Below are 12907 nucleotides of genomic sequence, written 5' to 3' on the forward strand. Positions count from 1 at the left end.
CTAGTTCCACACTGGGAAAGGAGTACATCAAGGCTGTATGTTGTCACCCTGCTTATTTAACCTATATGCAGAGTACATCATATAAAATGCTGGGCTGGATGAAGCACAAGCTGGAATCAAGATTGTGGGGAGAAATACCAATAACCTCAGATATGAGATGACACCACTTTTATGACATAAAGCAAAGAAGAATTAAAGAGCCCCTTGATGAAGGTGAAAGAGGACAGTGAAAAAGCTGGCCTAAAACCCAACATTCTATAAACAAATGGCATTCAGTCCCATCACTTAATGCCCAGTAGATGGGGAAACAATGGAAACAGTGATAGACTTTATTTTCTTGGGCTCCAAAATCACTGTGGATGGAGACTGCAGCCATGAAATTAAAAGATTCTTGCTCTTTGAAGAAAAGCAATGACAAACCTAGACAGCATATTAAAAGCAGACATTACTTCACCTACAAAGGTCCATACATGGTGTGCTTACTCAGTCATGTCCACCTCTTTGCGACCCCACAAACTATAGCCCACCAGGCTCCTCTGTCCATGGGGGTTCTCCAGGCAAGAATACTGAAGTGGCTTGCCACGCCCTTCTGCAGAGGTTCTTCCCAGCCCAGGAATCGAATCCAGGTCTCCCACATTGCAGGCAGATTCTTTACCGTCTGAGCCACCAGGGAAGCTTAGTCATGTATGGATGTGAGAGCTGGACAATAAAAAAGGCTGAGCGCTGAAGAATTGATGCCTTCGAACTGTGGTGCTGGAGAAGACTCTTGAGAGTCCCTCTTGAGAGTCAAACCAATCAATCCTAAAGAAAATCAACCTTGAATATTCATTGAAAGGACTAATGCTGAAGCTGAAGCTCCAGTACACCTGATGGGAAGAGCCGACTCATTGTAAAAGACCCTGGAAAAAATTGAGGGCAGGAGGAAAAGGGGATGACAGAGGACAAGTTGGTTGGATGACATCACCGACTCAGTGAGTTTGAGCAAACTCATTCACAGGGGAGGGTGAAGGGTAGGGAAGCCTGGCTTGCTCCAGTTCATGGGGTCGCAAAGAGTCAGACAGATCTGAGTGACTGAACAGCAACAATATCCTTTCCCTAGTAACACCTCCTATTCTGAATGTCTGAAGTAGTTTTTAATAAGGGCAAGAAATAATTGTAAGTTTCTACTGTGAAGTTGCATTTTTAAATATTTCCTCCCTTTGTCACAAATCATCTACTGGAAAATTCACCCTTGGAATTTATAATTCTTTCAAAATTGTGGAACATTTTAATATAAAGGAGAAAACTATTGGCCAAAACTATTTTATCTGATGGCATAACTTATTTTGTTAAATTAGGCAAGCTGTATTGCTAATTACTTTTTCTGAAAGTTGAAGAGATGGATATACTGTGATAGTTTGACGAACATGTCCCTCCTCAGTGGTAAAAAGATATATGTGTGTTGTGTCTGTATCTATATATGTGTATAGATAAATTGTAAAAATTCTTTGTTTTAACAAAGTAATCACTTATATTCCATCAAAATTTATACCTATGGCTGATTCATGTGGAGGTTTGACAGAAAAGAACAGAATTCTGTAAAGCAATTATCCTTCAAATAAATAGATTAATTAAAAAATAAACTTATTTCTTAGGTATGGACAATGGAGAGTGAGTTTTGTTAATGTTTCTCTTAAAACATGACCTTATGGCATCACCTCTTTTCCTAGCTATGATCCCAATACTGGACTTGGGTGGTTTCACAATTGTCATGTTAGGGAAAGTTTTAAAGCATTCCCCAGCTCAGTAGTAGTCGTTGAAGACAGAGAGAACAATATCACTTGCCCACTTTTCAATAGGTTTATCTCCCCTCAACTCTTGTTATATATTTCTTCCTAATTTTTAAAAACCATCTTTTTTTAATTTTTAAAGGCCATCTTTTAATAATTGCTGAGATAGATGCCTCTGGGCAAGTAATTGATTAGGTGTATGGTTTTTGATGAGTCCCCTCTCTTGTCTCTCTATTGTCTTAACCAGCTCGCTCTGGATATGACCCACCTGCTGAACCATTGTATATTCCCTTTTACATACTTATATAATTTTATGTATTGTTTATTTTTGGCTGTGCTGGGTCGTTGTCGTTTCATGGGCTATCTCTAGTTGCAGACAGCTGGGGCTGCTCTCTAGTTACAGCTTCTCATCGCAGTGGCTTCTCTTGTTGAGGAGCACAGGCTCTAGGGCGTGCGGGCTCAGTAGTTGTGGTGCACGGGCTTAGTTGCCCCACAGCGTGTGGGATCTTCCCAGAGCAGGGATTGAACTCGTGTCTCCTGCATTGGCAGGCAGATTCTTTACCACTGAGCTACCAGGGAAGCCCTGTACATTCCTTTTATATAAAATATAATGAACCAAAGTATGTAAAATGATCCCAAAAAGATCTCTGTAGAGTTATCAATTGATAAATAGTCACTGGCTTTCTGGTTACCCCTTAAACATGAAAAATCATTTTAGAAAAATCTTAAGAAAATGTTCTCTTACATAATTATTGTGTCTTTTGATACTTCTTTAATACAGCTCTTTAATACTGGAAGGTGTTGAACCACAAAGTACTTGTGAATTAGAAGTGGATGCTGTAGCTGCTGATATCTTAAATCGGTTGGACATTGAAGGTATATACACAGTTATTCTTAATGTATAGTTTTATTTTTAAAAATCCATGACCAAAGAATGGAAAAAGTATGGAAGAAGATATCACTAGGAAAGTGAAATTAAAGGAAAATGTAAAATATTATGAAGACTTTTTTTCTGTTCCCTGATGAGATAGTAATTTTTTCATTTATGCTTCATTCATATGAGTTTGTTTGTATAGACATAAACCTAAAGTAAGTGTGACACTAAATAGATAAATTAGCCATTATCAAATAATTTACTATGCTCTGCCTGCTAATTTTTTTATTTTCAGATTATGTACCAGGGAGGGGACTTTTGGGTCTGTTGACTATCATCAAATGTTTGAATCTTACTTGCTAGGGTTTTAGGGAACTAGTAAGGAAACTAAAATGGGAGTAATATAGTAAATGTAGGTTGGGATAATTTGTTTTATTACACAGAATAGGTAATTTTTTTCCTTAAGGGACGCATTTATTTTTTTTTAATGTATGGCTTTCTCTTTTTTTTAAGCAAGAATTTTCACTTTGACCCTTGTCGTATTGAAGTATTATTGTGCTTACAGCTCAAATTGGTGGAAACCCTGGTCTACAGGCCATATGGGAAGATGAAAAGCAACGGCGAAGAAATAGAAATGAAACTTCTCAAATTAGTCAACCTGAATCGCAAGGTACAAGCCTAATAATACTGTGATGATATTTTTTTAGCTGGATATTTTAATGAAAAAGTACAAGCCATTGAATTTTTATCTTGACATTAGATTTTGCTTTTCAGACTACATTTAAATTTTCTACATATTTTTCTTCCTATTCTCATTATTCTTCACATCCAAAGTGTCACTCATTGTCTCTCATAAGAAATTGACATCTTCTTGGCCTTGGTTTTCATTCTACCCTTTTCTCCTTTTTCATTCTCTAGTATATTTTAACCTTGGCATTTCCAAATGAGCTATAGAATACTTACAGAAGAGCATGAATCCCAACTTAGAAACACTGTTTAGTTCATTAAGCTTTGAAAATGTAACCCATGAAATTCTGTCCCCAAATTATTTTTCTGGGTATGTCATAAATTCTGACTTTGATTAACTTGTACATCTCTGAAGAAAGTACTCATTTGATTTGTTACTAAACTTTGATACATTCAAAAAGAATTGGAAGAAAGTTTTTTTAATGCCATGGATACAACAAATTATTAAATAAAGGTAAAAGAAGAGAAGACAGTTTAAAAGGCAAATGTATTTGAAATACAGTAGTAAGCCTACACTGAAGTCCAATTAAAATTTGTGTTATAATCTCATGGACACTAAAAATCCTTTGATAAATTTTGAATGCCTTTTATGCCTTTTAAAATAGAAATATTTTATAAAGGGAAAATTTCTAGGTTCGTGGTGTATGATAACATTTTTAGATAGAAAATAATGTTTTTGTTTTTAATTTATAGAACTTAATCTTCCAATGACTTTAAGTGCTTAATTTTATAGCTTCAGTAACAACCATTTCCTTTTTGTTTGATTTATAATAGGACTGTTTTTAGGTGGTGTTATATGTGTCAAATATAGGAAATTGCTACCATTTAAAAAGGTACTCTAGGAAAAAGGAAACTATTTCATTCATTTGCTGCCTACATTTTTTAATGAATTTTTAAAATTCAAAGATCGCAGGTTTGTGCCAGCAACAGAAAGTGAAAAAAATTTTCAGAAGAGACTTCAGGAAATTCTCAAAGAGAACAATTTCTCTGTGTAAGTGGTTATTTATTATAGCTCTCAGAACTAATTTTATTGCTTTGTTATGTAGTTTGTTATAAAGGATATGTTTTAATTAAGCAGAACATTATCAGGATCTGTGGACTACAGCGATGGATCCCAGGAGTTCTCTGCTGAATTAACATTGCACTCTGAGGTTCTGTCTCCTGAAATTCTTCCGTGTACACCAGCTAATATGATAGAAGTCCACAAAGATGCAGAGTTGAGCAAAGGTAAGGGTTTTCCTGCAAGCATACAGAAAATACCATTATAGGCATCCTGTGTATCTAGCACTGAGATATTAGTATTTAGTTGAGTTAGCTCATTTTTTTTTCCTAAGAACTAAATATCATTGATGTAGCAAAAACCTCTCATTCCTTTTTACCTTTTCTTAATCTCTGGAGGTAAGCATCATTCTAAAGTTGATATAAATTGTTAAACCATGTATGATTTTATATGTTCTTACATAAGTAAGTCCACAACAAATACTATTATTTTAGGTTTTAAATTTTACATAAATGGTGTCCTACCTAGCATAGATTAAGCAACTTGCATTTTTCATTCAACATTATATTTTTTAACAATTTAATTGAGGTATCATTTACATGACATCAAATTCATTCATTTCAAGTGTATAATGCAGTGATTTATGATAAATTTACAGAGTTGTACTAACATCATCTCCGTAATTCGGTTTTAAAACAGTTCCTTCACCTCAGAAGACTCCAGCCCTAAGTAACCGCTAATCTACTTTCTTGTCTCTCAAGATTCATCTTTCCTGGGTGACTCATGTAAATGAAGTCATAAAATATGTGACCTTTTGCACTTTTTTACTTAGCATAACATTTTTAGTTTTTCCCATGCTGTAGATCTCTATCAGTATTTCATTCCACTTTATCGCCTAATAGTATTGCCTTGTACTGATTTATTTTATTGATTCATTCATTAGGTGATGAATATTTGAGTTCTTTTCCCTTTTGGGCCCTTAAGAATAATGCTGTTCTGAACGTTTATGTCTTTGTGTGGATATATATTTTTCTTGAGTGGATACCAAGGAAGAGAATTGTTGGGTCATTTGATAAATTTGTGTTTAACTTTTAATAAACGGCCAAACTGTTTTCCTAGGTGACTGCACTTTTACATTCCCATCAGCAGTATATGAGGGTTCCAGAGACCTTACATTCTCACTAACACTTGTTATTATCTGTCTTTTTTAATATAGCCATCCTAGTATGTGTGAAATGGCATCTCATTATGGTTTAGTTATCATTTCCCTCATTAATAATGATGTTGAGTATCTTTTGTGTCAGCAGTAATAGCTTTGAAATCTGTTCTTGTTCTTACATGTTTGTAGGTCCCTCATTTTAGCTGCTGATGAGCACTCTTTTGTGACTGAAGTTTATCTGACTCTCTACAGCGCTTAGATGGCTTTCACTTTTGCAGTATGGTTAGCAGTGTCACCTCTGTCACCTTGTGGCCACGTGCAGGAGTTTCTCTACAGAAAACATATAAAAGTATAATTTGCCAAGTCTTAGGATGTATGTATTATTAACCTCTACCTTAGATAGCATCTGTTCTGTCAGGGTTTCTGCAATGCAGTTAGCTTTTACATGGTTGGTAGTTAAGAGTGTAATGAAAGTTTTACTCAGAAGTTATGTTTTTTATGCATACAGTTTTTCTAGGCAAGGGAGTCAGAATAGCAGGAGTAGAATTACCAACCTTCAGTAGGAAAGGAAGAGCCCTCTTTTCACTGCTGCATGGGCAGCAGAGGCACTCTTGACTGTATTAAACAGCAGCTAGAAATGAGCACCTACATCCATCTAGGGCTTCCTCCTTCCCTAATAGTTGCATCCTAGCATTGTGCCCTCTGACTCAGAGCAAGCTACACCCTCTCCCAAGTACTTTAATGGCAGCCTTTTGGATCAGAGCTCTACTTTGATTTGCTTTGTCTTAGCATCTACTAGCCCCATCCTAATCAAAATGTACCCAGAATTTCCATACTACTATTTCCTGTGCATTTTTAATATCTACTCTGACAGTGTCCAGCCACACTGAGCTGCCTGCCTGACTGAGCAGTTTATTTCCTCGGGTACCAATTATTGATTTTGTTAGTATTCTCATTACAGGGTTGCATAAATTTTGTCTTACTGTTTAATTTTCCTTAAAAGCTCCATTTTAGTGCTCAGTTTTTCAGATTTTGAGGTATGTTAATAATAAAACTGTCACATTTTATTACAGAATTGCTCTATGAAATGATTATACCTAAGTTTATATTCCCACAGAATGTTAGAGCTTTTACTTCCCTACATCCTCAACAATATTTGATAGTGTGAGATGCAGAAATTTTTTGCCATTCTCATTCTTCAGAATCTGAATAGTTTAATCTGCATTTCCTGATTACTGATATTTATAAGCATTGGGGTCTATCTAAGAATTCCTTATTCATGTTCTTCACTCATTTTCTATTGCATCAGTCGTTTTCTTACTAATGTGTAGAAATTCCTTGTATTTTCTAGATATCAAGCCCTTGTTAGTTATTTTATTGTAGAGATATTTTCTCTTTATCTAGACTTGAACTTTATTTTTAGTCTTTTTTTCCCATTTTCTTCCCTTTTTTAAAAAGCGTGTTTTATATGTCTTTTTAGCATTATATTTAAGATTTTTTTCCCTCTACTGTTTGGTTTTTGTGCCTGATTTAAAGTCATTTCCTATCCCGCTGTAATGAAAATTTTCATCCTTAAGGTTTATGTGTGCTTATAGCTGGTTTTCCACATGTAGGTCTTCAGTTCATCCTACATTTTACTTGTGTACATAGTAAGGATCTTACTGTATCTGTTTTTTCTAGGTATAAAGAGCTAGTTGTTCCAACACATTTATTGAAAAAAGTTTGTTTTCACTGAATTCCCCAACCTCAGTTGTGTTCTCCCATGTTAATATCATACCATTGTAATTACTGTTGCTTTGTAAGTATGGATATATATCAGGGGCAGATTTCTGAATAGCTTCAAAATTGTCTTAATGACTCTTGGATCTTTTAAAAAGCTCTCCCATGTTAATTATAAGATCAGATTGTCTTGTTTCTGAAAAGAACTTTGTTGAGATTTTATTGGAAAATTATTGAATTTATAGACCGATTTAGAAATATTTTAAATCTTTCTGTATACCAAATTATCTCATTTATGAGAATGATATATTTCTCAGTTTATTTGGTCTTCTTCCTTGTCTTTCAGTAAAGCTTTGTGGGTTTTTTGGTAAAAGTATTTAATATCTTTTGTTAGATATATGCCAGGTGCCTCATAATTGTTGCTGTTGTAAATTTATCTTTCAAAAATTACAACTTAATTGATGATATTAGGATCTTCACTGACCTTGTGTGTCAGTCTTATATCCAACAACTTTTATTAGTGTTGATAATTTATATCTGTTTCATTGAATTTCCTGTGTAGAGTCATTATCAGAAAATAATTATTACTTCTCTTCCCATCCTTATATTTTTTTAATGTTTTAATGCACTGCTTAAGAACTCTACAATAATGTTAAGTAGAAATCATAAAAGCATTTTTCCTGGCTTTAAAGGGAATATTTTTGTATTTCATCATTAATGATGAAATTTACTACAGGATATTGGTAGATAAATTTTAATCAGTTTATTAAATAGCAATTTAATCTTCTATTTCTTGCTTGCTAAGGAAAATTTGAGTTTTTAAAAGCAAGAATGGATATTAAGTTTTACCAAATTTTTCTTTTTGAATTTATTGACATAATCAGTTTTTCTCTTTTACTCTGTTAATATGGTAGTTACATTAATAACATATCTAATGTTAAACTGTCCTTGCCCTCCTGAAACAAATCCTTGTTTGTCATAATGTGTGTTTTTTTAAGCATTGCTGTATTTACTTTGCTAATAATTTTGTTTAGGGTTTTTTTTTTCTTCCAGAAATTGAGACGTATTCATACTTTAATTCCATTAAATGCATTGTAGAGCTTTTCCTGTTTTTCACCTCTCCTTTCAAGAATTTTTATTGGATTGATATAGTCTATTTTTAGAGATTTGATACATCTCATCTGTAAAACCATTCAGATTTAAACAGGATTTTTTGTGGCTTGATTTTTATGTGAGGGTGAGGGTAGTCAGGGCTTCCCTTGTGTCTCAGATGGTAAAGAATCTGCCTGCAAAGCATCAGACCCAGGTTTGATCCCTGGGTCAGGAAGATCCCCTGGAGAGGGAATGGCTACACTCCTATATTCTTGCCTGGAGAATTCCATGGACAGAGGAGCCGGGAGTCCATGGGAGAAATAAAGGATGTGGATTTTAAACTATTAATTTATCTTCCTTAATTGTTACAGGTTTACTCAAGTTTTTTATTTGTTTGAATCAGAGTTTATATATTTTTCCTAAGAAACTACCCATTTAATCTGAGTTTTCCATATTTTTGGTATCAAGTTGCTCATAGTGTCCCTTTAATATCTCTCTTTTACCTTTAGCACTTCTCCTTTTATTTCTAATGTAATTTATTTACTCTTTCTCTCTTTTGTTGGGATCATTCTTGTCAATCTTATCTATTTTGTAATTAGTTTTAAAACCTGCTTTGTTTTCACTGATCTCAGTTTAGGGTTTTTTTTTTTTTTTTTGCTTTGGGATGACCTGTTTTTTTGTAGTTTTCTTTTTTGTTCTTTCATCTTGATTAAACACTCTAGCTATATCCTGGGTTGAAAACATTGATTTTCAAGTCTGAATATCAGAAACAGAAAAATAGTATCCACGTGGGGAACAGAGTAGTCCAGGTGGGGAACAGAGTGGTTCCTGTGGGGAAACGTGTGTGGGTTTATTTCTGAGCTCTGTATTCTGTTTCATTAATCCATATGTCTGTTCTTCTGCCAATATCATGCTGTTTTGATTACAGTAGTTTTGTAATATTGTCTGAAGTCTGGGTGAGTTATACCTCCTGCTTTGTTTTTTTTTTTTCTTCAGGATTGCTGTGGCAATTCTGGATCTTTTAGGAGATCCAGAATCTATATCCAAAGTATAAATTTTAGGCTTATTCTGGTTCTGAGAAAAAGTCATGGGTATTTTGATAGGTATTGCATTAAATATATTGATTGCTTTGGGCTGCATGACCATTTTAACAGATTTAATTTTTATAATCCAAGAGCATGGAATATCTTCCCATTTCTTTATCTTCAGTTTCCTTTATTAATGTTTTATAGTTTTCAGCATATAAATCTTTAACCTCCTTGGTGAGGTTTATTCCAAAGTATTTTACTTTTTAATGTGATTTTAAAAGGGACATTCATTTACATTCTCTTTCTGATATTTTATTGTTAGTGTAAAGAAATGCAAGAAGTTTCTGTATGTTAATCTTGTATCCTCCTACCTTGCAGTGTTTATCAGTTCTTGTAGTTTGTGTATAGAGTCTAGGGTTTACTATATATCATGTCATACCATCTACAGATAATGACAGTTTTACCTCTTCCTACCAATTTGAATACCTTTTCTTTTTCTTGTCTGATTGGTGTTGCTAGAACTTCCAATACTGTGTTGAAGGGAAGTGAGGGTCGGCATCCTTGTCTTGTTCCAAATTTTAGGTGGAAGGCTTTCAGCTTTTCACCATTGAGTACTATATTGGCTGTGTATGTGTCATAGATAGCTTTAGTATGTTAAAGTATGTTTCCTCTATACTCACTTTTGTAAGGGTTTTAATCATGAAGGGATGTTGAATTTCATCAGATACTTTTTTCTGCATCTATTAAGATGATCATATGATTATTATCTTTTCTTCGCTTTTGATGTGGTAGATCATATTGACTGATTTATGTATGTTGAACCATACTTTTGACCCTGGGATGACTCTTATTTTTCATGGTATATGATCTTTCTAAGTGTTGTTGGATTCAGTTTTCTCATATTTTGTTTGTATATCTATATTCATCAAAGATACTGCCCGTAATTTTGGGGTTTTTTTGAGTGTCTTTGTGTGGTTTTGGTATCAGGGTAGTGGTGGCTTCATAGCCTATCTTTGGAAGTGTTCCTTCCTCTTCAGTCTTCTGGAAGAGTTTGAGAAAAATTAGTATAAGTTCTTCTTTGTATGGTTGGTAGAATTTGCCTGTGAAACCATCTGGTTCTGGACTTTTGTTTGTAAGGAGTTTTTGTTTTTTTTTTTAATTACAGATTCTGTTTCATTTCTAGTGATTGGTTGGTCTGTTTAAGATCTATTTCTTCTAGATTCAGTTTTGGAGAGCTGTATGTTTCTACAAAGTTATCCATTTCTTCTAGACTTTCTAATTGTTCATGGTATTGTCTTACAGTTTTTTGTGTTTCTGTGGTATCAGTTGTGATTTCTCCTCTTTGATTTCTTACTTTATTTGGGTCTTCTCTCTTTTTTTCTTGGTGAGCCTGGCCAGAGGTTTGTCAATTTTGTTTACCCTTTCAAAGAACCAGCTGTTAGTTTCATTGTTTTGTTTTTTTTTTTCCTAGTTTTTTGAATCTCTCTCTATTTATTCCCTCCCTCATCTTTATTACCTCCGTCCTTCTGCTGAGTTTAGGTTTTGTTTGTTCTTCTTTTTCCAGTTCTTTTGGGTAGTGGATTAGATTGCTTATTTCAGCTTTTTTTTTTTTCCTTAAAGAAGGCCTATATCACTATGAACTTCCCTCTGAGAACTTGTTTTACAGATTTTAATGTGCAGTGACTTTATCAGGGTAATATAACTGTACAAACTAAATACTTGATTTAGTGAGGAGATTGTAAACATTTAGTGATCACAGTTTCAGGGTTTTGTTTTTTTATCTGTGTTACTGGTTAGATTTCCTGTGGCTTTCATGAAGTTTATTATGTTTTTATTTAACATATCACTAACACTTCAAAATTTTAAATAGGTTTACATTGTAATGTTTTCTGATTTAAACAAATGGTAAGCAATTTCAGATTTAGGTCATTTACCTTAATGTTTTTGTATTCTTTGTCCTCTTAAGGTCACACTAGACCCAAAGTGGAGGAAGCTCTTATTAATGAAGAAGCGATTTTGAACCTTATGGAAAACAGTCAGACTTTTCAGCCTTTGACCCAGAGACTGAGTGAGTCACCAGTTTTCTGTAAGCAACTATTCTGTCATAAATTTTCAGTATGTTAAATCAACAAAAGTGCACATATCAGGTAGTATTTTTTCTTTTATTTGAAGAGGTTAAAGTTGCATGTTGAATAAATTCTTACTCAGTATAGAATGAAATCTTGCATTGAGAAGTGTAGTTTCTTTTTTTGTTTTCCATACAGCTTTTTCTGTTAAATAGTTGGAAAAGAAAATAATTCTCTTTTTCTTAACTTCACTTTGGTTGGAAGAGAACTGTATTGCTTTAAGGAGAAATGTGTTTATTTTGAATTAAAATTCTTCAAAGTTAAGTACATTAATAAAATACCATGATTGATCCTTTGTTAATAAGTCTCAGAAATTTCCCTGGACATCTTTCAAGCTATTAATTCTTGACTAGCATAGGATATAACAGTTATTTCTGAGTATGTTTATATTTCCATAAATGCATTTTCATTAATATTATAAGCCATTAACTAGATTTCATTTCAGTAATTTATTCTAAATTACTGATATCTTTTTCAGAAATGTTTTTAAATTTTCATTGCAAAAAGTGAAATATCACTGAACTTCCTGCATCTTGTTTTGCTTGGTATAATGATTTTATGTTTCTTGCTCACTTTGTTTTTCCATTCTTACTGTATCAAATGAGGTATAGCTTTAAATGTGATCCTACCCTTCCACAGTATCTTCTCTCTGTTGTTTACATTTTCATTTGAGTGGAAGATTAATTCATTGACTAGGGACAATATCAAAATTACTGTACACAGTCATATTTCAAGAACATTTTATATGGAGGTAGGTAACTTTTTTCTTTTTTAAATGAATGACATAACATATATAGAAAGAAATGCTCCAAAGACCACATCTAAAAATTAATTTGAAGTTTATAAATAAAATGTTTTATTTCTCTGAGTAAATAAATATGTTATATGCCTAAATTATATTTTAGTTATAAAAAGACAGTTAAAGAAATTGAAAAAGAGAAAGGTGTATTCTTATGTCATCATACTAAGTGGATAAAATGTATCACCAGCTGATATAATTTTCACTTATCTAAAGTTGCAAAAAATACAGTCTCAATGTTAGTCAAAGATCTGAGTCAAATATATATAAATCATTTGCTAATATTAACTTTTTAAAAAGTATGTCAGGAAAAATAAACTGCAATCTAGGTTTAAGAAATGGATTTTTGCCAAAATAGCCTCTGTAAGCAAATATCTTCAATTTTGCCTTATATTTGGGTAGCATGATGAACTAGTTTCTTCATTGTCAACAATACCTGAAACTTTCCCCATTTACTAAACTATTATATTTTACAGAGAAAAAGGTTGTGTACTAGATTGGAACAGCCTCCTTCTTTATAATTTTTTTTAGATAATAACTTTAAATGGGATGCAATTCACATTTTGTAAAACTAACCTTCTACCTTGTACAGTT

The 12907-nt window shown here is 33.3% G+C and overlaps 1 protein-coding gene across 1 annotated transcript in view; it reads left to right on the forward strand.

Moving 5' to 3' along the window:
* Positions 1–12907, forward strand: part of REV3L (REV3 like, DNA directed polymerase zeta catalytic subunit) — a 174805-nt gene that overhangs the window by 78900 nt on the left and 82998 nt on the right. Inside the window, exons 6-10 of the mRNA XM_052645563.1 lie at positions 2551–2645; positions 3209–3313; positions 4297–4381; positions 4469–4617; positions 11355–11474. Of these exons, the coding sequence (XP_052501523.1) occupies positions 2551–2645; positions 3209–3313; positions 4297–4381; positions 4469–4617; positions 11355–11474 (554 nt within the window). The remainder of the gene's footprint in view (positions 1–2550; positions 2646–3208; positions 3314–4296; positions 4382–4468; positions 4618–11354; positions 11475–12907) is intronic.

Source organism: Budorcas taxicolor, chromosome 9 (assembly GCF_023091745.1).
Source record: "Budorcas taxicolor isolate Tak-1 chromosome 9, Takin1.1, whole genome shotgun sequence".
In the NCBI taxonomy this organism is placed as follows: domain Eukaryota; kingdom Metazoa; phylum Chordata; class Mammalia; order Artiodactyla; family Bovidae; genus Budorcas; species Budorcas taxicolor.